The 23,590-nt window shown below is 39.6% G+C and overlaps 1 protein-coding gene and 2 long non-coding RNA genes across 4 annotated transcripts in view; 2 read left to right on the top strand and 1 right to left on the bottom strand.

Moving 5' to 3' along the window:
- Positions 1-6,547: 6,547 nt before the first annotated feature.
- On the top strand, positions 6,548-13,537 carry LOC107320481 (kazal-type serine protease inhibitor domain-containing protein 1-like). 2 transcript variants are annotated; one of them, XM_015876399.2, is made up of 5 exons: positions 6,548-6,677; positions 7,230-7,718; positions 11,271-11,431; positions 12,478-12,622; positions 13,148-13,537. In XM_015876399.2, the coding sequence occupies exons 2-5, from the start codon at positions 7,262-7,264 to the stop codon at positions 13,273-13,275; spliced, it is 891 nt and encodes a 296-aa protein (XP_015731885.1). In that variant the 5' UTR covers positions 6,548-6,677; positions 7,230-7,261; the 3' UTR covers positions 13,276-13,537. The 2 variants fall into 2 exon arrangements, with proteins under 2 accessions (XP_015731885.1, XP_015731886.1); XM_015876400.2 differs by lacking the exon at positions 6,548-6,677 and adding an exon at positions 6,890-7,063.
- Positions 13,538-18,849: 5,312 nt separating this feature from the next.
- On the bottom strand, positions 18,850-21,747 carry LOC107320483. The gene is made up of 3 exons (XR_001558278.2): positions 21,663-21,747; positions 20,224-20,299; positions 18,850-18,937 (listed from the first exon to the last, which is right to left on the bottom strand). It is a non-coding gene; the product is annotated as an uncharacterized LOC107320483 (long non-coding RNA).
- LOC107320482 overlaps positions 20,307-23,590 on the top strand; it is a 98,284-nt gene continuing 95,000 nt past the window's right edge. Inside the window, exons 1-2 of the long non-coding RNA XR_004308907.1 lie at positions 20,307-20,602; positions 22,938-23,058. This is a non-coding gene — a long non-coding RNA (uncharacterized LOC107320482). The remainder of the gene's footprint in view (positions 20,603-22,937; positions 23,059-23,590) is intronic.

Genomic DNA, 23,590 nt, shown 5'->3' on the forward strand with positions numbered 1-23,590 from the left:
GTGACACAAGTCAACTCACCTTCCCCGATACCCTGGAGTAACCCCATGTTATTGCTGGTGTTGCTGTGGTCTCACATATGGTTCTTGACACAGACAGATGACCACCATGAGCCCATCTTTGTTCTTCAGAGTGGTCAGGATGGTGCACTGCAAGATCCTTTCTTTCCTGTCCCTTTCAGATGTTGTCTAACATAAGCTAGAAGCAACACTAAGTTCAAAATGGGAGACTTTCATATTCTGATAGATGTACAATACAGAGCAATTTCTGTTTCTGGTTTGCAAAGGTAAGCCCTGATACCTTGAGAGACATCAAATGGAAATCCTCCTTTTGCACAGAGGACTGCTACGTAACACGTACACTGCTGGTGAGAGCAAAGCCACAGGTAAGCTCTGAACACAGGCTCTGGTTTGCCTAAGGTGTCATCCTTATGTTGTATGCTTCATAGGGAACAAGAGTTCTGAGCAGCAGCCCACTCTCTGAAAGATCTCTGGTCTCTAAGCTAATCACCTGAGCTGGGAGCTGTTTCATCTCCCACTGACTGCGCCTGTCTGACTGGCACCACAGATGTAGAAGAGCTACAGGACCTGATATCTACTCCTAATATTCCCTGTTCTATCACGGTGCCGGTTTGTTTGTGCTCTTGGCCAAATGGAAATGTATGAAGGAAAAGACTGACCTGCTTTTTCTGAGATGACTTTGCTCTGGTCTGGTTTGCTCTAACCTTTCCTTACAAGTATTTATAGGTTAAATATATATAGGTTATTTATATGTTTAGGTTAACATAGACCCACAGGAAAACATGTTGCTTTCAGGTGTTGCAAATGGTTGTATCTGGTGCTACCCAGAGAAAAATTATGCCTTAGAGTATGCTACGTACTATTTATATACATATTTTATATATGTAGTATTTTGGGGATTATCTGACTAGTTTAAAATACAAAACCACTGTACTACAGAGAAGGGCTAGAACAGATTATCACAGCTTGTTTGTAACCCTTGTCTAGAGCTAGTTAAGAGAGTAACCGAGTGATAGATACATATAATCTTTGTGTGCATCCCAGTGTCATCCTGCTTCTTTCCACATCCCCCACCTTTGTTTTTCCCAACTCTTCTCGTGCCCTCTTCACCACAGCACAAGCAGGTCCTGTGCTGCAGCAGCCACCAGCTTGAGCCTGTAGATTACTCTTGCATTTTCAGGAGGGTGATGTGTTCAGCTCAGGAATCCTATTGTTTCAGAACATGTAGTTTATATTATCATTTCTGAAAGGTATTTCTATATACAAACACTACCATCTGCTGCTTGCATTTTTAAAAAGTTAATCCCATCTCAAACCTATTCATTGAATGAGTAGCACAAATCACTTATTTGCTTATGGCATTTAGTGCCACAGCACACAGCCAGCCAGAAAACCATCCTTCCTTGTAAAAAGATATGTATAATGCTGCTAACTAGCACAGTTTCACTCCAAATTCTCACTGAAATAACTTTCCTATTCTTTGCTTTAAATTATGGTCTACTGTTACATCTAGGATCAGACAACAGGCTTCTTGTAAATCTGAGGTGAGTATTAAATCTGTAACAAGTTGTCTAATCTTTCCTTTCCTTTCCTTTCCTTTCCTTTCCTTTCCTTTCCTTTCCTTTCCTTTCCTTTCCTTTCCTTTCCTTTCCTTTCCTTTCCTTTCCTTTTCTTTCCTTTCCCCTAAACAGGACAGTTCTCCTGAAAGTTCCTGTGGTCTAAGCTCTTTTTAGTTGTCACGCTAGACGAGCACTCCAAGAGAATTCAGTTTTGAATTGCAAGTTGCTTTGTTTGGAATAAGCAATCTGTTATGTCTGATTTTCTGGGTTGGATAAATGCAGAAGCTTTTGACCGCAAACAAGAAATCCATATTTTGAAAGTATTCAAACAAAGCTAATATATGGGTGATCATCCCTCCTGATAAGCGATATTAAGAGAACTTTAAACTCAGAAGGAAAGTTGATTAAATTTTAGGTATTGTAGTGGAAGTGATAAGTCACAACCTGAAAAAGTGATGGAACACCTGGTGTTGGCAGGACCAAGCAAGAGCTCAGGCGCAAGCAATGTGCCTGAATGACTGGAAGGGATGGAGCCAGGATCCACCGCTTCCCAGACCTCATTTAATGGTTTGCAGTGAAGGAGTGGGTCTGTTTTCTCCTCACGCTGTGGGGTACAGGAGAGGAGTCAGGCACCATTATACTCTCATGTCTTACAAAACTTTCATTTCCATTCTGTTGTCATTATGAGCACTCCTCATGCACTCCTGCAGCATCAATAGATGCCATTAAACTGGTATTTTCTATAAAGTGGCATTTTCTATAAGCAGAGGTTTCCAGCTAATTAGGAAGTCCTTTCTAAGCAGATGTAGATCTGTCAGACATCATCAGCTGTCATCTTAAATGTAAGACCAAACCAACTCTTCAAGAAGCACTTGTGCTTTCAGACATCCATTGTAGCAAAACCATTCTGACTTCAGTGCGTGGCAGATGTTTATGCTCACTATCTGTAGTCACACTGGTTAGAACAAACTGAAACTTCTAAGAGTGTTTCATCAGCCTCAACAACAAAAACACAAACTAAAGTACACCCCGCTGGACTGGGACAAAGACCATTTGACCTGCCAACTCAAACAGTAAGCCAGCTGAGCAAAAAAAGAAAGGCTGGGTGAAATCCTGAGCCCATCTAAGTTAATGGGAGCCTGGCTATTGATTTAAGTGGGCTCAGGCTTTTACACAGTCCTTAATTCATGCAAATTTTTCACTCCTATTCCTCTCACTGTTCCAGGTTTTGTGCCCTTCATTAGGAACAGACATGCAAAGCACAATCACAGGTAAGCTTCCCAGATTATTGTGATCCTCAGAAATGAAAGTAGCTGGGACCTGTGCTGCTGCAGATCAAAGCCCCAGCAAAGCCTCTCTTCCTACACACAACATGCATATCCCTTCTGAAGGTGAAAGAAAACCCCCAAAGTTTCCTCTCTCTGCCTGCTTCTTCTAGGGACTGGTAGTTTTTGCTAATGAGACTTTCCATTATAAAGTTTCCATTGCTTTGGAAAATATTAAATTTGCTGGGTAGATCAAACGGGCCCTGCAGTGATAGTTAGAATATCCTAAAGATTTAGTTCTCAGTAATAACAGGGCTAAACCACAGCACAGCCAGAGGCAAAAACTATATTATTTGAAATGAAACTTCTCATAAATATCCAGCTATGAAGTCATTTTGTATCAGCTGCTCTTATATAAACTGGACAAGGCAAACTGTCATACCCATTAACATTAAGGCTGCCAAGGAAAAAACTACTCTGTGTTCATTTCTGTAAGTTTTAGAGTTCCTTCTCTAAAGAAGGCTTTCACAGCAAAGACTGGTTTGCCCTTTTTAAGAACTCCTGGTATAGGCAACTCTCCAAGTGATTGGAGCCTATTTGTGGCAGGTTAGGGATAAGGATCAGGCCAGCAAGGCTGAAAGTGAGTTACACCCAAAGTGGAGTGAGAAGATCATTGTCGCCCAGTTGACATGGGAAAGCAGGTTTGCACGCTCAGCCCTGGGACAGGCTGTGCTTACCTCACTACAACTCAGTTTTCAAAAGAATGACATCAGATAAATGCTTTATTACTAACTGCTGATTCTCTAAACGTACCTATATCACCTCCCTCTTACAGGACAGGAATCTCAAGCATTTCTGAGTGAAACTGCAAAGCTTTCAGAAGTTTGGTTTCCTTAAAGCACAGCAGAGAAGTGAAACTGACTTGAAAAGAACCCTTGAAGTATTTGCCCCCTTGGAAGGAAAGATTAGCTTGAATAAAGGAATTTTCAGGCTTATTTGTGTGGAAAAAGCATCAGTAAGCCTGCATTAATCCAACCTGAGCTTTTGGTACTACAACAGTGCCAGCCAGAGCTTCTTTTGTTACTACAAGTTGAAACTTGATTGCCTACAGTTATCAATGGTGATGATGCTGAAGTGTGACACAGCAAAAGCCTATAGGCAGCCACTGGTAGAGACAGATCTAATGAGTCAATAAAAGCCTTGCCAAAGCCTGACATGAACACTATCAACTTTCAGTCAGGAAACAGACATGAATTTTATTTTTTTTACCAAATGGGACGTAAGAACTAAAAATAAACAAAAATAATGTTCTCCCATTTTAACCTTGCAGGGATCATAATTAAAATATATGTTATATTATTAAAATATGCAAAAATTATTATTTAATTATACAATTATGCAAGCCTTATATTCTAATCGCTCCACTGTATGTTTGCATATTTGTGAACAATTGCTTTCTCAAACCTCGCAGTAGAATCATTTACTTGATGCTGGAGAATAAGTTAATTACGGATATCCTGCCTTTGATTAATGGATTTAATAATCTCATTACAGTAGAATTAACTTATTCTTCATGTGCTTACTTCACTAATGATGAGATTCATGAAAGCAATGTGTCAGCAAATAGGATTGGCATCAAAGAACATGCTTGGGGATCCCAGGATTGCCTGTATTGCTGTAAGTCAGCATTTCTGCTGGGAACCCACAAACAACATCCAACTATTTTTTTGCTTGATCTGTCATCAGTTTCCACTCATTTCTATAAAAACAGATACTGTTTTCAGGAGAGCTAAACACCTTAACTGAAGCTCAATGTTGAAAACTATAGGAGAAAAATTATCCTATGAGATTGGTGTATGGTACTGGATAATATGCTACAAAGACATATACTCAGTGGGCATAGCTACCTCTCATCTGCTGCTACCCGGCATAAGTCATCTCCTTTAACGCTGATTTTATGTGCGTGTAAAATAATGTATAAGGTTTCCCAGATAGAAACATGTTGAGTCAGCTAAGAAACCTCAAGAACGGGTACTTAATACACTCTAAGAGATCAAACACTGAAGTTTTCAAACTCAACTTCAACTGTTTAACAAGAAGTACCTCTGCAGGACTGAGGGAATAGAAGGGGAACATCAATACTTGGTATTTTGCCAATATTCCTTACAGGGATCCTGTGCGTGTCTGTAGAAAACAGATCTGAGAGTCTGATAGGAACCAGCTTGAGAAATCCTTAGTTGAGTAAAACTCCTACTGACACAAATAAATATGAATTGAAGACCTGAACTACATTTTGCTTGAAAAAGCAGTACTTCAAGAATCACTAGCAACAGGATTTCAAATTGCATCAGCCATGTACCTCATCTATTGCCATTCAAAGTAGAATAAAGCAATACAACTCAGCAGCTTAGCATAACACTGGCCCCATAAAGAAAGCAGGAAATGAATAGGAATACAATTTCCTTAACAATTCACTTACAGGAATTATTTTGTAAGATCTTGCTTGTCAGTTCAGGAATCGGTGGCCAAAATAACCTTCAGCTGCAGATCATTACCAAGTGGCAGCTGTTCAAGTAAGGCCTCAGGTATGTCCAGTTCTTATTTTGTAGGCTGTATCCACCAAGAACTCATCTGAAATCTGTGGAGAAACTCCCCAACTTCAATGTGGTGTTAGAAAGCGGCATTCCTTTATTCCTAATAATACATACTGGATGACTAAACAAATCAAGTGCACTCAAGTTCTACATTTAAAAACTTAAGATATATGTATGTGACACATTGGCATGTATATTCATTCGTTTCCAGGAACTCAAGATGAGTAAAGCTCAGTCATAACACAGGCAGTGTTGGCCTGCAGCTCCTCCTAGCTTTGGCTTCACTTCACAAACATTTTTTACTTGATGTGAATCTCAGCAAATCCTTATCCTTTAGTTATCCATACAGCTGTAGACACAATAAAATGGACAGTGATGAGTAGATTCTATAATGCAAAACCACCCAATTAGAATTTGATGAGGAAGTGTGAAATAAAACACATTAAACAGAATAAGAAAGTAGGACAAGAAATCAATTTCCCATGAAGTTCAATGGTTTGTTATTGTTGGTTTTTTTTTTGCTGCCTCTCAATGTTAAAAGCATCAATTACACACATACTGTACTCCTTTAGAGTATGATTCTGTGTTCAGAACCAGCATGCAGTACTGAAAATGAATTAGTCCAGGCATCACTCAGCATTGAAAAGGTGTAAGGCTTGTACAATAAAATGCATCACTCATGCTGCTTAAGTCACAGCATCATGGATAGAAAGGGAGTGGAAAAAGCTTCTTGTATATAACATTTGCAAGTAGGAACAAGTGTTATTTCTCTCTCATTTACTCTTTCTTAACAGTGTCTTACACACTGTCTCTCTACACTGGCAGAAATTCAGGCACAAATGAAATGGAGAAGAAATGACCGTAACTTCTTTCAGCATCCTTCATGAATCAGTGGTGTAAACACATCTGAAGAAACAGAAGCAGGAAAGTGCACTGAAAAAACAAGTGACGCATCTAACTTCAGCAAAACCTTTTTGTGGTACATCTGAAGATGCTGCAGCAGTTTGCTTATGTTGGCGCATGTTCTACATCACTCAGACTTTGTTTCAAGAGCCAAACATGTGGACTGCGTTATTTTGGATTGCAAACCACAGACACCCATAAATACTGAACAAAAAAAAAAAGATAAATGGACAGGGAACAATGGGTTCTTTACTGGGTCTAAGCACCCATCCTCTCAAATCCAAGACTTCAAAGTCAGTTTCAGATGTCCTGGCTTGTTCCTTGCTTGTGAAGAGCCTGTAAGTAAATGACTAATTCAGAAACCTCTAGATAAGATCATTAAAGGGTGAAATTTGGTGCTAAACCTTGTTCTAGTCTGTAGGGTACCAGCTGAGCTCCAGCGTGCTGGTAGCAGAGGCGCTACTTTCTATCCACTTCTCTCTTTTCTTTCTTAACCTCTTTCAAAATAAAACACTCCCACTGGTGAATTTCTTCCTTTTGCACTAACTTACTCTGTTCCCCTTTCTACACAGCTGCAACATAATGTTGTTTCAGTAGAGCGATGCTTTGCAAATTTGGCTGAAGGAGACAATGAGCAAACAGCTTTTCAGAGAGCTGTCAGAAGGGGCAGTTTGGTTTCCGTGCAAGCAATACTCGCATTCCAAACTGCATTAGAGAAAAGCTGGTGGGTTTGTATGCATTTTTATTATCAATTCCAGATTAGGAATCTGTTGCTAATTTCTTCTTAAAGCCTGTGCTTGCAGGAGATTTTATATTCTAAAACAAAAAAGGATTGTGACGTTTTTTTCTCACAAGCTCTTTCTTTTTTTTTCCCCTGGCTTTACTCCAAGGACCTTTTCTGTTTGCTCGTTACATTCTCAAGATGAAGCCCCCGGTGGTTACAGCAGTGCTGGTAGCACTAGTGCAGGTTACTCAGAGTTTCCCTGCCTTGTACCACCGAGGCTGGTGGAGGCTCTTAAAGGAAGGAGATAGCTGCGGAAAATGTGATTTGGCACTTTGCTCTGAGCCAAAAGACTGTCTGGCTGGGACTGTAGTGGACCACTGTGGCTGCTGTTCTGAATGTGGAAATGTGGAAGGTCAGATTTGTGACTTGGATCAGGGCAATCATTTTTATGGGCAGTGTGGGGACAACCTGGAGTGCAGGCTGGATGCCGATGAAGCCAGGTTTGGGGAAGTCCCTGAACCCCAGTGTGTGTGCAGGTTTCAAGAGAGCATCTGCGGATCTGATGGGAAGACCTATGAGAACATCTGTCAATTCAACAAGGCTTATGCAACTAAAGGAAATATCAGCATGAAACATAAGGGACCGTGTGAATCAGGTAACCTGTACAGAGTTATTTTCAAACTAAAACAAGATGCAGTTCTGATTTTGCAATGTTACTAGATGCTCCAGTCTTAACTTCATCAAACTAATGCAGCATTTTTGTTCTAGTTATTGCAACCATTATTTGGTTGCAATACTACTTGTGTTAACTGTGGTTCAGTAGCTAGTAATGTGTGTAATAAGCCTCTGTATTTGTTTAGTGGATCTTATATCACGTGGCAACTAGTAAGGCACAAATGAACCAGATCTGCACTAAAAAAGCAGAATATTAGATATTTTCTACAAAAATTGTATGTGTAATTGGGAGTAGACGAACAGATAAAATAGTCTGGGAGGACTGTGCAAAATATATAAGGATTGACATAATACTGAAGCAGTGATGACAAAGCAGACTTCATTCATATGCATGTATCTGTATGTATATATAAAGAATGGTTAAGTAGAGAAAAAAGAAGATAGGACTTAATTAATAGATCTATGTATGCTTTTTACAAAAATGTCCAAAGAAATCTAATTAATGAATCATAAAATCTAGGTGCCTATGAAATAGAAATTCATATATTAGGGTAAAATCAAACAGAAACAATTAAAGATACTTACAGTGAATACATGCTCCTCCGTAGTGACTGCTAGTGGAAGGACTCCAAGTCAGGCTGTAAGAGGAAATCTTGTCTCTTGCTCATATGCTGCTCTCATTCTTCACATCATTACTCCTGGGCACCTTACACCTAAATCAGGTGATTATAGAATGAAAAGAAAGTGCTTTTTTTTTACTTTAAAAAGAAAAAATTAAATATTTTCTCAAATATCAGTAGAAGAGGCTTCTGAGTCACAAATAGGTCATACTTGAGAATCCAAAATTGTATCTCTGGCAGACGTCTGCATATGAGAGTAACTCAGGTGCATGTTACTCATTCCTTGCTGGCAATCTATTGCTTCCAATTTAGACCATATGCTGTGCTCTTATATCAAATGGACACTGGATATTGAATACTTAAAAGGAGAGGTGATGAGTAGCTAATAACAGACTTCTTGTTTTCTCTAGTCGCAAAAGAAGCATCCATTAGAGAATCACTTATTTGCTATTAAGGTATTAAGCTGGGAAGTAAGACTTGTCTGCAGAGACATTCAGGAAACTCAGTGTGCAGCAGCTCATAGTATGACTGAAAGCCTGTTTGCCCTTAGGTATGTTTTCTCATCTGGCATTAAAATAGCACTAGTTCTTACAACATAACCCTTTCAGGGACATTTCAGTTGGAAGTGCCATTCAAACAGCAACTGATAAGCCTGCATGCCTGAATACCTTAAAGCAATGTTTTGTTCTAATTAATAAAACAGACCCAGCCAAAAAGCTTGATTTGGCCTTGGAGCTACCTCTGAGGTGTGTAATGCTGCTCATTAACATGATGAACAAGATCAGCTCCTCTGCACAGAGGCATCACCCCCAGTGTCATTTTTACCACTTCCCTTGGCCCCCAGAAAGGCTGGACCCTCTCTCCAGAAATACTGAGACATTTATTAGGATGACTCAGCGGTGCTACCATGTAGGTACTATGTTTGGGTCCTCAATAACAGCCCCCTCTCCTTGCCACTGCAGCTATCTGAAACATACAGTGGGCATGTGAAAGTGCACAGTGATTCAGGCTATTTCACAGCAGTGGCCGATGACAAAAGGCAACAGGGAGCCTGGCTCCAACAGCAGCAGCCTCCCTGCTATGGCACTTGCTTTCCACTGACTCCAATTTGCATGTGAAACAAACACTGAACACTGTGGGGTTTTGGTACCAATCTATAAATATAGCCTTCAGTCAACTCCAAGTACTTTGTTTTGCTATTTTTCCTTCAAAGCATCTGCTGTTTCCTATTGATGCCAAAAGGATTAATTGTATACAGCAAGCGATGAATAAATAAATAACAATAAACTCCTTTCATCAGGAGAGCACAGCCTTTTATCTTCCATCTCCAACCAGAAAAAGGGGAAGAAAAAGGCCTAGCTCCCTAAAGTAACATGGAAAGAAAGGCTTTCTCTTTCTAGATGCTAGTTTTGATTGGTTTATCTAATAATTTACCAAGGTTACTAAGTACAGTGATTATAGACAGATTCTCCACGCTTAATCTATCCCCATTCAAAGCCTTCCTGCTGATAATGTAATGAGGTAACAGAACCAGCAATGCTTCTCTTTGTAATTAGCTGTACTGCATAATAACATAGAATTTTAAATTAAACATATAAAGTTAAAAACAAGTAGGAATTCAACGTTTAGAGTAAAAAGAAACAAACGCAAAAAAAACCCCTAATCCACCCATTTCTTCTGCCATTTTCATCCAATCACATCCAGGTTAACAAGAATGAATACAAATTAAGGAACGAAAACCTGTTATTAGACAATTCTTTTGTCTGTTGTGGTTAAAGGCAGTTATGAAAGGTGAAGCAGTATTTTAGCTTTTCCTGGCTTGTGGGCTTCTGGTTTATATATTCTGTAACACAGAAGGATCGTTTGGAATTGTCCAAGGCAAGGTACAACTGCTGTGCATTCACTTCTGTACACGGAGGTAGCTGAACACTGTCTATAATTACTAACAAAAACTCATCTGTTTTAAAAAGCTGGTTATCATATCAGCAAAGACTTGTTTTTAAAGGCACACTTTTGCAAAACTAGCGAGGAAACACCATGTAGATGTGCATGGGAACACAAACTCTGAAACACTCAGTTAGGAAGTTGGTGAACTTTGTTAACACACAGCAAACTGGTGTTGTAAGACACGTGGGGTTTGTATTATTTATAAAAGACAAAACAAGAGCAATAGTAAATACAAGTGTAATGGCCCAGAAAGAGGGTAGGAAAACATACCTTAGAAAGAAAACATTTCTCACTGAACATAAGTAGATGAGAGAAAATACAAAGAGATTTCCAAACCAGTAGAGTTGCAGTGAGAGTAAATAAGTTATTTTCCTCTCTGCTACTAAACAGCATCATATCCTTTTAAAAGGGAGTATGCTTATACGTGCTTGTAGATGGATATGTATTTGAAGAGTTCCTGAACGCATCAGGTGATGGTTTAATATCTTCAAATCCCTGGTCTGGCTCCCTCTCGTGGTTGATGATAGCTTTTCTTTGGGAGAAAAAGAGGAAAGCAGTAATTTAAAGAAGTAGAAAAGAAATGGTTAAAGAGGATGAGCGTAAAATAACAATAGGAAGGAAGTGGAAATCTAATAATTTCACTAAACTCAAAATCTTATAAAATAATTAGATTTCATTTATTTTTAAGTCCAGTTCATAATGGCACGATCTGAACTTTGATCTTAACTTTCACAACCACGTGCACAGAGAAAGGACAAGCAGATCCTTTAAAATAAGTATTTAAAATAACTCTTCACACTTCACTGTGACGTGAAGTCTTCTGAACTTTCAAAGCTGCTTGGAATCATATGGCTCTTCCAAATCTATGAGTTGGGAAAACTACCTAAAACAAGAACTGGTGTTATATCCTTTTGTGTTGGCTTTTGCTCACAGTCTCCTAAAGCAATTCTGTTGGGTCTTTGCAGCCCCTGTGATATCTATGCCACCTCAGGATGTCCAGAATTTCACAGGCAACGATGTCATTTTCGGCTGTGAGGTGTCAGCCTACCCTATGCCACACCTGGAATGGAAAAAAAAGGGGAATAAAATGTTTTTACCAGGAGATGATGCCCACATCTCAGTACAGGTAAAAACTGCATTTTCTGCATCTTATGGTTTGGAATGAAGAGTAGGGGGATTTGTTAGTGAATTTCTTCTACACGATGTAGTGCTGTTGCAATAAACAGATTTCCTACAGGGGCCCTATGATTATGCTATAGATCTTGATTTTGGCCAGTGCAGGGATCATTGCTGCAGCATTCCAAGCAGAATGAATAACAGGATGGGTACCATCCATCCTGCGTCAGGGAAAGGTGAAGATTCTCCTTATGCAGGTATAGTTCTGAATAGGCTACCATGTAAAAGAAGGTGCACTCTGAGAAAGATGGCTGTGAGCAGCTATTTTTCTATTCCTCATGCAGAAGCATCGTTCTGGCAGATACCTAAAGTTCTCCTTTGCAAGATGCTGTTTCTGGAGACATGCCATCTGAGACCAGTCCCTGAGGTGTTCAAAAGGAAAACAAACAAATTTGCTCATTTCATAAGGAGGATATTGTGTTTTAGTCTGAAGGGAAAGCATAGAAGAACACTGGAATGGGCTTTGAGTGAATGCTGAAACAGCCCAAAAGTCTGAGCTAAAATTAAATCTAATTCTTTTTAAGGGAAATAACATTCTAGGGGAGAAGAGCTAACAAAGCTCATGCTATGTCTGTTAAAACTTGGATGATGAGTGTCAGCTTGGCCCAGACTCAAATGCCGCTCTTGTCCTAAAGAAACTGATGAGCTTGAGAACAAGTTGCAGTGCTTAGAAGCTGCAGCAAAAAGTGGTGCCAGGACAAGAGAGGGGAGGACTGCTGGGAAGCAGAAGCAGACCAGGAACAAGCGCATTGCAAAGGGCAGCAATTTAAAGATTTAAAGCAAGGAAAGCATGAACTGTGAAGCACACAGTGATAAGTTAGAACATATGGCAGCAGAATCAAACACAGAATCAAAGCGTGATGGCAAGACATAGTAAACAAAAGCAATGTTTGCAATGATGTTTAAATTTGGCCATGATTATTTTTAGAAATACCCTCTTGCCTCTTAACTACCTGACTTAAGTTTAATGGTGACTGTTTCTTTCTCATCTCACAGGCCAGAGGTGGACCTCAGAAGTACGGTGTGACAGGCTGGCTGCAGATTCAAGGCCTCAAAAAATCAGATGAAGGCATCTACATCTGCCATACCAAAAACAAGTACGGTGCAACATACGCCTCTGCAAGACTGAAAGTCATTGATGGTACATTGTTCTTTTTGATTTTCTTTTGGGGTTTGTTTGGTTCAGGTTTTTTTAATGTGGAGAATATAGAAAAGATTAAGCAGCTTGCAAAGGGTTTATAACTCACAGGTGCCTATGAGTTCTGCAGAAGAAAAATAACGATGTGCTAATAGCATAATATTTTGCTTCAAATGATAACACCTTCCAGAAACAAACAGAATGCTGAGGACTACAGTCACAGATCTGGGATACAGTTGCATTATCCTCATCCTACAGAAGCCCTGAGATGTTAGTAGAAGCTCTGAACCCACAACTGTTGCAGCTCAGGCAGAGTTTGAACCACCAGCTCAGTTTATCTGTTTGCTATTCAGAAAGTCAGGTTTGAAGCTGTATCTTACCAATAAGAGTTTGGAAAGATACAAGAAACAGCTTTGCTATTGTTTTGCTTTGTGCCAGTCCTACAGGCTAACACATAGAACAGTATGGTCCTGTTCACTTCTATTTACAACTGAATTAATTAGGATTCAATGATGTGTTGCTGTGCAGGTTCATCTTCTGCATTTGCCTTAACTGCTGGCAGTAGAAGTGCAAGCTATGACACTGACTATGACGACTACTATGACCATGACGATGAGGATGAGGAAGAATATGAATCTGGGGACTATGAAAATTGAAACAACTCTGAATAACAATTTCTGTCCATGCGCTGTCAGCCACCTTTCACACTGTCACATCTACTTGTACTCCCTGTGCTGTAAATAGCCTCTCTGATAACTCTACACTCATTTGTGCATCCCACCTTCCTGGAATTCAACTTTGGCTGAAGTATGGAGTGATACTTACCTGAAATAAAAACAGTTTGAAGTTCATGCATTTAGACCATAATAAAATTCTTAAGCATGTACTCAGTAAGTGCCCTGAAAGGTTCAAATTTTATATGAATGTTTTAAAATTGATATTTTTCTATAATTTCTTTAACAATTTTTTTTTTCTAGCAAAACAATGTCAATAGTTACACTAAACTTTGAATTTATACCTATGTCCTATTTTTATTTACTTAAAATACGAAGCAAATGATTGTTGACATGGCGACAAGCCTGGCTTCAAAGGTGGAAAAAGTGACTTTCATCTTCTTAGTTCCTAATTTCTTGTAAGTTTTAACAAGATTCTAATCTTCAAAGTTGGGTATGAGACTCACCATTTTCCCTGCCTTTCAGAGTGTCACTTTGTTTACTTTTAATACAAATATGAACTGTAGTCTTATGCAAGTCAGCACTGCTTTACTGGCAATGCCCAGGAAAGGCTTCCTGTGCATCCAAACAGACAAAGGTACCCTCTGATTTCCTAACAGCTCCTGAGCCATTCTAACAGCACCGACTCCTTCCCACCACTTGAAGCAATGGTTTAAGGTTTGGAATTGCTGTTTATGTTATGAACATCACCTCTGGTGGGAATTGCTGCAGTTTAAGGAAGGCAGCTGCTCTGTGGCTCAGCACGTGCCCTGCAGACACATGGAGAACCAGTAGTTGCGAATAGCAGTAAATTAATGAGAGACTTCAGTAACAAGAAGGGAGCACAGGTTCAGGCACCTGAATTTTAACCCTCACTATTTGTAATCTTAATCAAATGCACAAAAACACGCAGTGATTGCTGTACACACTTTGTGGAGTTTTTAAAATGTATATACAGCGCATCACAAACACCACCATTAATGCTGTGCTGCTTTGTGCTTTCCTTTGCCATGAGACGTTTTTCTTCAATATAAATTACATTAAGAGATTGGCTATAGACCGTGTTTGCCCTGAGGTATTATTGATCTTTGTACAGGTAAGAAAAAAGCGTGGAATAATTTATTTTGGCTCAGAGTTCCTGGAATATTGTCAACTTACAATACAAAGCGCACCACTAGGTCACTGAAAAGATTAATTAGTTTTAATTAGGAGTATCAAATGGCTTCATTTAATCACTCATTTTGCTGTTATGGACTCTTTTCTGGTCTGCTTAGTGTTATGTCTAGTAAGCTTTTTGTTTATTCACTCCATATAGCTTTTAACATAAAATGGCCTGGTAGGAATCACTGTATTTTTAAATGGATGATTATTAATGTAACTATTTAATCTTCAGACATATGTTCGAGATCAACTGCAATCTGTGTTGCAGATGAATGAATTAGATTACTAAAGCACTCGCTAAATTGTGGCCATGCATATTGGCAGGGGCTAGAACGTGGCACAGCAAAATGATCTTGAAATCATTAGCCATGGAGATAAATGGTAATTCTTCAGGGCCTTCTGCCATTACTGATGCAAAGTGAGAAAGAGAAGGAAAACAAACAATAGTTGAATGAGAAAATATGTAGCAGAACTATATCCAATACCACACTGCAACTGCTTGTGTGGGTGGGCTATGTCTATTTGAAAAAGCCTAACCTTTCTATTACAAAGCCTTCTAATTTAAATCCATTGCATTTATCCCCGAGGGTTTCTCTTTTATATATATATTTAATCTTTACTTGTCAATTTAATTTAATCACTTCCTTGTCAATTATTACCTATACCTTTCAGTAGGAAAAGTGCATGTTAGTGTACCCTGGGCATTTGCTAGTTCTGGTTCTGGGGAGACAGAAATGGCTGACTTTGTTTGTATGTTTTAATCAAGTCACTTTAAATTAAATAAAAGAAGGATGGAGAAGATTCAACCCTCTGTAAGCAGCACTGCAAAGGAACGGATCTAATTGTGAGCGCACTGCCTGTAGCAACAGATCTATTCACATAAGGCAAAGTAACAGCAAATTGAAGGTAATTCCACCTAGCAGCAAATGAGACACAGACTTGAGCTGGAAACCAAAGGGAAGTGAAGGCTGCAGGAAGGTCTCAGTACGGTAACTGGTGCATCTTCACCGTATCATTACCACCTCCCAAGTAAGGATAAAGGAATGGCATGAAAGCTTCTAAACAAGTTACATTCCTAAACACAGATTTGTCCTTAGTGCTGGGACTTTGACACAGTCTGAAGCAGTTTCACAGTCTGACATTCTTACTTGCTATGTTAAATCTCAGGAGCTTGGTGGGTATTAGTCTAGGAATCTGTTAATTCTTCAGCTAGACTGTTTTGTTTTTTGTTTTTTTTTCCCTTTAAAATTATCAGTCTGTCATTAACAGAAATTGTATACAGAAATGCAATTGTCTGTATCTGAGAGATTTAAATTATTAAATTGATTAAACCAAGGAAGAAATAGTCACAGCCATGCCATGTGTGCTGCAGACTGAGCACCAACTGTGTGCCTTGGGATAGGAGCTTTGTGCTTTCAACTTCTATCTGTGTTCATCTGCTGGACCAGAACTGGGACCAAGGCTGATGAGGGATGGAAGGGTGTAATTTGAGGCCATTCCCTCTTGATCTATTATTGCTTTGTTATCCTTCTCTAGACACACTGCAGGGCCTCAGTGCCTTTCTTGTGAAGGATTCAAAACTGAACACATCACTTGAGGCTCAGCATTCCCAAAGCTGAGCACAGAGGGATGATCACTCCCACCTCCTGCAGGCTGCACTATGTCTGATACAAGCCGGGATGCCACTGATGCTCTTGGCTGCCCAGGCACACTGCTGGCAACACACTAAGCCCCAAGCCTGCAGCACTGCCTGGGGTTGTTGTGGCCCAATTGCCACATCCTATAAGGATGCTGTGGCCACATTGCCACAATCCTATAAGGACTCGGCACTTGGCACTGTTGAACATCCCAGCAGCCTCAGCCCAATGACCAGCCTGTCCAGATCCCTCAGTAGGGCCCTCCTATCCTCATACGCATCGCCAACGTGATGCTATCTGCAAACACTTCATCATCCCCTACACGCTGCCCCACTCGGAGCCGTCGGTGCGTGTCTCCCTCGAGCCCCTCCCAGCTGCCGCTCCGCCCAGCAGCCGCCCCGCCCCGGTTCGGAGCGGCTCCGTCCTGCCCCCAGCCCCGGCCGGGCCCACGGGCCGTCCCTGCGTTCTGGAAGATGGCGTTACATGGTCAGGTCGGTGCGGAGAGACACAGCGGGCGGAGCGAGCCGAGGGGAGCCGGTCCAGGTCGATGGGGGCGGTGCTGGGGCTGGAGCGGGGGGTAGGGGATGTGGGTGCCCGGGGAGAGGTGTCGGGAGGCGGAGGCGAGACCGGGAGCAGCCGTGTCGGAACGGCCAGGTGCCGAGCTGCTGCTGGTGCTGCTGGTGCTGCCTCCGGGGTTGGGTTTTCCTGCTCCCTATCGTGATAGTGCGTGCGCTCCCGGCGATTGAGCTGGCAGCACCTGCGCTTCTTCTGCCTAAGGGCACCGCTGGGCTCCGCGCAGAACTTGGGGTCCGAACGGTGCAGACAGCCCGTGTCCGGGAATGTCCGAGGGGGACGGCAGCACCGATATGGAGACAGCGATGTCTCCAGCAGCGGGGAGGGAATAAGGCCTCGCAGGGCTCTTCCCGAGGAGCCGGGCATTCCTACAGACCCGTGTGGCTCCCTGGGCTGGGGGCGGTGGGCTTTGGGAGCATCAGGAGCCATCTTAGGCGGTGGGTGCAAGTTCCCTTGCAGGCAGAGTTCCAAGTGGTTTCTGGCCATACATTCCCCATGAGAAACATTATCATAACATCTTCAGACCTGGTTATCCATACAGAGCATTTCAAAGTGCTGAAGATCATCACTCTCAATTTCCAGCAAGCAACTTTTCTTAGGAAATTGTTCTTGTTCAAGTTTGCTTTAAAAAAGACAAATCGTGGTCAGTTTCCCTCCTATCCTGTGGATAAAATGTGATCCTTGGCAGTTGTAGCATGTCAACAAGAAGTTAATTAATATCCTCAGCTTAGATTTCAGTGTAGCATTAACACACTAAGAGAATATATTGAAGTGTGTGTGTTTTTGAAATCCACTCTCTGTTCTTCTTGTATAAATTATTAGTTAATGAGCTTGTAAGAATAACTGTCTATCTTAATACAAGTTTGTATGCTGATGATGCTATACCTTCTAGATTCTTGGTCTGCGTGTTGGTGACCAACATAAGAGAAATTCTGTAGGCCCCAGCAGCTACCCAGGTTATATAAAGCCTTCACATTCTTATTTCTCTTTCCCATGTGACATGTAGTCAAGCTAAGCAACTTAAATAACTTAATGCTAACAACTTTAGGTGCTGAATTACATGTAGGTAAAAAAATGTAGGTTCTGAATATCTGTGTGGTTATTAAACCTAATACTTATTTTGAGAAGTAGACATCAGAAAAGTTGGAGGTTGAGGTGTTTGGAGATTTACCTCTAAAATGATCTGTTATTATATATATTATATATATAATATAATAATATATATAATAATAATGTATATAATATATAATATATATATATTATATACAGATATATTATATATCTGTTATTTGTGTCAGTTATCTTAGCAACTCAGCAAGAAAACAGGAAGTTAGAGTTAATCTCTTGCCACCGAGTCTGTCATGTTTGTTTTTCAGGCTGAGTTTGTTCATAGTACTATTCAAATTAATGTTGTTTCTAAGTTACATTGGGAATGTCTAATAAAAGATAAGATTGCAATATCTTGGTTATTAAAAACAAACTCAAGTATAGTACTCCAGCATTTTGCAGTAATTTTTATGAATGTACTGTAATTGGATTTTGCATTTATTATTAAAATGATTGCAGTATGACTCTTCAGTGTGTAGTTCATTAAAGATGGAGATTTAAATACAAAATTTAGCTGCTTAAGAGATTTCTTTAGTTAAATTAAGAATTCCTGTAGCAAAGAAAATTAAGCCGTATATCTACTGGCAAATTAAATTTATATTAAAGAAAAAAAATAATCCCCAAACAATGGTAGCTTCAAATACGTATGCACTTGCAGACTGAAGTTCATCCAGTGTGAATTTGAATGTGATTTAATATCTAAAAAAAGGATAATAGCAGGTAGGTGTGTAATTCTGTTCTCAGTTCCCGCATAGTTCATTGCACAGTTTTTCTCAGCAGTGGAAAGGGGAGGTTGCATTTTCCCATTGTGTGGGTTTGTGAGATTCAAGGAACGTTCATACTGAATGTTAAAGAGCCCTGAGCCTTCAGGTTCTTAGATGCTTCATCATGTTGAAGGCAGGGCAACAGGTGAAGCTCTCTATCAAAATAGATGTCGGTGAAAAGCTGGGCAGGTGAAAAGCCAGATTGTTCGTTAGTTGAACTTGAGTTGCTCTTCAGAGTTGTTGAAATGGTAATTTGGTTCTGACAAAGATGAATTCTGGGTGCCAAGGATGCTGAAGCTGTGGACTTTGAAAGTGGACACAGGTCTTCCACTTGTAGCACGTCTGATTTATTTCCTCTTCTTCCTGATGAGAAAATCATGTATTAAATTTGGTTGTTTGCACTGGAATATGAATTTGTTAATGAAGGCAGCAGGAGCATTATTCTAGTTCTTAGACTCTAAAGCTTTAACTTCATGATATTGCACAGTGCAGATGGCACTGTAGAATAGATACATCCAAGCTAGTTCATTGCCTTGGGTAATGGAAGCAGTTTAGCACTAGCAACAGGGAGCTCTTTGACGGTTAATTTGTCTTTCTTCTTGCCAAATTAACCTGCTTGGAAGTCTGCTTTACTTCTAACAAAGCTTCTACATTATCTCCCTTAACCAAGATTGGAGGTTTAAATGTGATTTACTTAGAACCACAGACTAGGCTGAATTGGATGGTACCCACAGGAATCATGACTGACTCCTGGCTTCACACAGAATCACCCACATCCTATGCCTGAGAGTTGTGTCCAGATGCTTCTTGAGCTCCAGCAGCTCGGGGCCGTGCCCACTGCCCTGGGCAGCCTGTGCCATGCCCACCACCCTCTGGTGCAGACCCTTCCCATAACCAGACCCTCCCCCAATGCAGCTGCCCTTTGAGGAGCTGCAGCTGCTATGAGGGCTGCCCTCAGCTCCTCTGCTCTGGGCTGGAAAAAAACAGGGTTGTCAGCCACTCTTCCTCCATCTTTGCTTCCCTAATTGTATAACAAGGCACTGTAGCGTTTGATACTACTTTTGATTTCAACTGTATTCATCAGTTTCCATTCCTTTTAACTTAATATACTGTAGGCTTTTATCACAGCGTGAGGCATATTAGATATGTGTGGCAAGCAGGGAAATAGTGATGAAAGGCTGAATTTGTTCAAGTGACTGTAATTTACTAAGAGATTTTTCCAAGATTTTACTTCAGATACTTTAAATTTTACATTGAAGGATCTCCCTTTTCCTCACTCAGTGCAAACAGTGTGTAAGGGATATTAACTTCTTCTTTTTTGCCTGTAGGAATATAGTGCTTATAAACAGAACAACTTTCAATTGTTACATCTTTTGTGGGATTACATAGTGGTGAATCATCAGTGATCTTTTATTCAACATGTTTTTGCTTTTTCCTGACAGAGAGTAGTGCTGTAGTTTGCTTGATGTACTTCCATGGTGACTTGGTAATTCAGTCTTTAGTGTCTTCTGTGCTTGCAGACTCTATGGTAGTCAGTGGACGTTTAGTTAAAGACTTGCCTTTGCTTTCATATGCTCCAAACTAATCCGCCCTGTCTGGCGCTGGTTTTGTTGTGCTACTGTAACAACCCAAAGAAATCAGTTACCTACCTCTGTTAGAGTTGCTTTCTGCAGGCATTGGAGGGTGGGCTGCATAATGTGCAGTTTCAGGGAGATACTCTTAGAGCTGTAGGACAGATGCAATACAAAGAGTGGTGTTTTATGCAGTGTTGTGCAATGAATAGCATCTTACTCAGTATTTTTGTGATTTGTGATTCGTTTGATACAAGGAATAAGATAATATTATTCTAAACACACACACACACATTAAACATATACATACAATTCTTACATTTATTTTATCCTTTAGGCACTTTCCTGCTTAGTTCACTTTGCTTCTACAAGGAGATCTTTACTCAGCAATCCAGAACATGCCAGGTATCTCTGTAATCTAATCAAAGGAGTGAAATAAATACTTGAAAATCCACAGGTATCCGTCTTTCTATTTGTGATTCTATTTATTTGAAATGCTGAAACAGCTGTGGACTTGGTTTTTTCCTGTCACATTTGTCATTAACTTACTGAATCTATCAAAGCCACTTTCAGGCTGCCATCTGTTTGCTTTGATTTAATATTCAAAATAGAGCAGAAATGCTGTGCAAATGAAATTGTCACCCACCTGATCAGCTGCAGTGCTCATAACTTTTCTACTAGATTAAACTGTTAACTTTAAAACACTTATTTCTTTGAATTTAGGGTTTATCTGATCCCGGTACTTTACTGGAACTTACTTCTTGGCTTTGATATCATAAAATTGTACATAATTTGATGAATATGCAAAATCCATTTCTGCTATGTATTCCAATTCTCTTCCACAATCATCCTATTAGAAATATGCTGCTTGTTACTATTTGGGCATAAGCACAAAGGACCTCAGATTTTCAGGATTTACTTTTGTGTTCATAGTGCCAATCTCATCTCCTACCTGTCTCGTAGTTCTTTGCATTTTAAGCCATACATTATAAGGATAGCACAAAAGAAGATTGTTCTGGTGGGTGGGGAGGGCGATGTGTGTCGTTAAAATGAGTGTTTACATCTGTTGTGTGCACCAGGTGCTAAGGATTTTATATACAGCTCAGCATTTCAGTGATGGTTGGGCAAGATCTGGGTGGGAAAGCAAAGAAGGAGCATTCAGGCTTAAGTTAAGATAAATTACCAGGCCTTCAAGAAACTCCAGTTAATTGTTATTGTGTAAGTTGTAAAAGTAAGCAGTACTTTTAACATATTTTTGGTCCTATGTATCTCATTTAAATTATAACTACTTGCTCTTTCTTAATAAAATTATCTTTTTTCTGTTGCGTCTTTATGTGGACAAATGGTGCTGTTTGGACAAGGTGAGGCAGGTTACTGTGTTATACAGTTGTTTCTCTGCATGCTTTTAAATATTTATGATATATTTTGCTGTTCTTCCATTGTCAATTTAAATATTTTTATTTCCTTCTATGCAGTAGCTATTTTTTCATTAATGTATATTAAACCTTTTTTCTTACCTGATTTTATTTAGTCCTCTTTCTCCCATGCACCCAGCAACTTCTGTGTAGGAGAACTTCCACTGAATGACCTGATTTTATTGACTAGCTGCAGTTTGAATTGACACTCCATTACCCAATAAGGGGGACGAGAGGGGTGGAATAAGTTGGAATCTTTCAGTGTCAGTGCTCTGGAGACTGTTGCCTTTATGCATTAGAAAATATTTGATGCAGTTTAAATGTTGTGTTTCTTTTGTGCAAACAGAACACTTGTGCTCATGGAGAACAATAGCTGCTACATCCCCTAGATATACGTAGTTAAATTTAGAAGTTTAATGGCTTTTAATGTTGCAAAATAAGTTAATACCATATTAAGATTCCATTTTATTATACTGTCTTACTCTCAGTATCAATAGTGATGTGGTCATGGTTTACTAAAACAATAATCCCCAAGAAATGGGTCATTAGCAGTAGTTAATGATTACTCCTGATCTATGGTAATGACTCATTTCTTTGGGATTATTGCTGTTATAAAGCATAATTACAGATTATTACTGCAATAATTATTTTCTAAGAGAAAAGATGTTGTCTGCCTAAGTGGCTGCAAAAGCAAATGCATTGAAAATTTTAAATACTGAGGGTCTAAAAGAGGGAAGGAAGTTAAAACCTTTTAATTGTAAAAAGAGAAGAGGGCTGTCATCAGAAAATTGTGTATCATCATGTAACTAAATACAAGCTACTGCCATTTGCAAGAGAATACAGGTTTTTCTTTTTGTAAAGATCATTGGCCAAAGTGATTGTTATGCTGTTTGGAGAGGCCAGCATCACTTCACATTTACTTTTTGATACTATCTTTGAATAGTTGTTCTTTAGTAGCTATTAATGCTGATTTGATTTGAGCACTAATTGTTCTCTTAGACACTTCAGCAGCTCAGTCTTTAGTTAGTGATGGTGTTAATCTCTCCATGTCTTAAATTAACAGCTGTTTGTACTGCAGTCTATGATGTGTTTGATGAAGTTGTCATCAGTTTGGAGTTGTCAGTCACTATTGGTGATTGGTGGATTGTTGGACTGGATGATCTTGTAGGTCTTTTCCAGCCTTGGTGACTCTGTGAAGTTCTGCTTGGAAATGTTGGTTGAGTTCTCTGGATAGGTTTTAAGTCTGAGAAGAAGAGAAACTTAACCGTTCTCTTGGCAGCATTATATGGTCTGATGCCTTAAGAAAGCACTGATGCCTTATGGAAGTGTATTGTACTAATGGCTTGTCATCAGTAACTGGTCTTTTCTTCTTTTTAGTGTTTGGACGTCTGGCATGGCTTGTCTGCTTTGTGGGTACTTTTATGAGGGGAAGATGAACGTACCCTAACGCTGATGAAGATGATGAACACTGATGAAGATATGGAGAATTGTCCTGTTGGTAAGTATTACTTGATTTTATTTTTATTTTTGTAATGTTTTAGTATCACTAAACTAGATTTAAAACGTGTGTGTTGTAGTCCCCATTATGTAAACTTTGAGGTTAAGGGGTATACTAGGAAGTATTGTAAATTACATATATACTCTGTGGCAAATAGGATTTAACACTTTCTTGATCCTTGTTTACACCCAGGACCATATGAAAAGGGGTGTACATTGTTGATCCTGGTATTTACACCAGTTAGCTAACATAAAAAGGGGCATATAGTCTGTAATGGGATAAAATAGGCTTTCTTATATAGACTTACAAGTGAAGTAGCCTGCTGACTTCTGAGCTGGTTACTCTATATTTCAGTAGTGGGAAAGAGTGAAAATAAGTTTTGGAGTTGTTATGGAACTAAGATTTCAAGGAATAGATCATAGGAGAACACAAAAATGAAATAAAGTAATATTAAAAAAAACCCACCACCTTAAATACTCTTAGCTGATTAAAGATGTGGTTAATTGTTTGAAATTAGTCCTGCTAAAGAGAT

This window comes from Coturnix japonica, chromosome 13 (assembly GCF_001577835.2).
Source record: "Coturnix japonica isolate 7356 chromosome 13, Coturnix japonica 2.1, whole genome shotgun sequence".
NCBI classification, from domain to species: domain Eukaryota; kingdom Metazoa; phylum Chordata; class Aves; order Galliformes; family Phasianidae; genus Coturnix; species Coturnix japonica.

Coding starts and splice junctions, on each gene's coding strand:
- LOC107320481 (XM_015876399.2), top strand. CDS start 7,262: ATGAAGCCCCCGGTGGTTACAGCAGTGCTGGTAGCACTAGTGCAGGTT. Junction 7,719..11,270: donor TAAGGGACCGTGTGAATCAG/GTAACCTGTACA, acceptor GGGTCTTTGCAG/CCCCTGTGATATCTATGCCA. Junction 12,623..13,147: donor AAGACTGAAAGTCATTGATG/GTACATTGTTCT, acceptor GTTGCTGTGCAG/GTTCATCTTCTGCATTTGCC.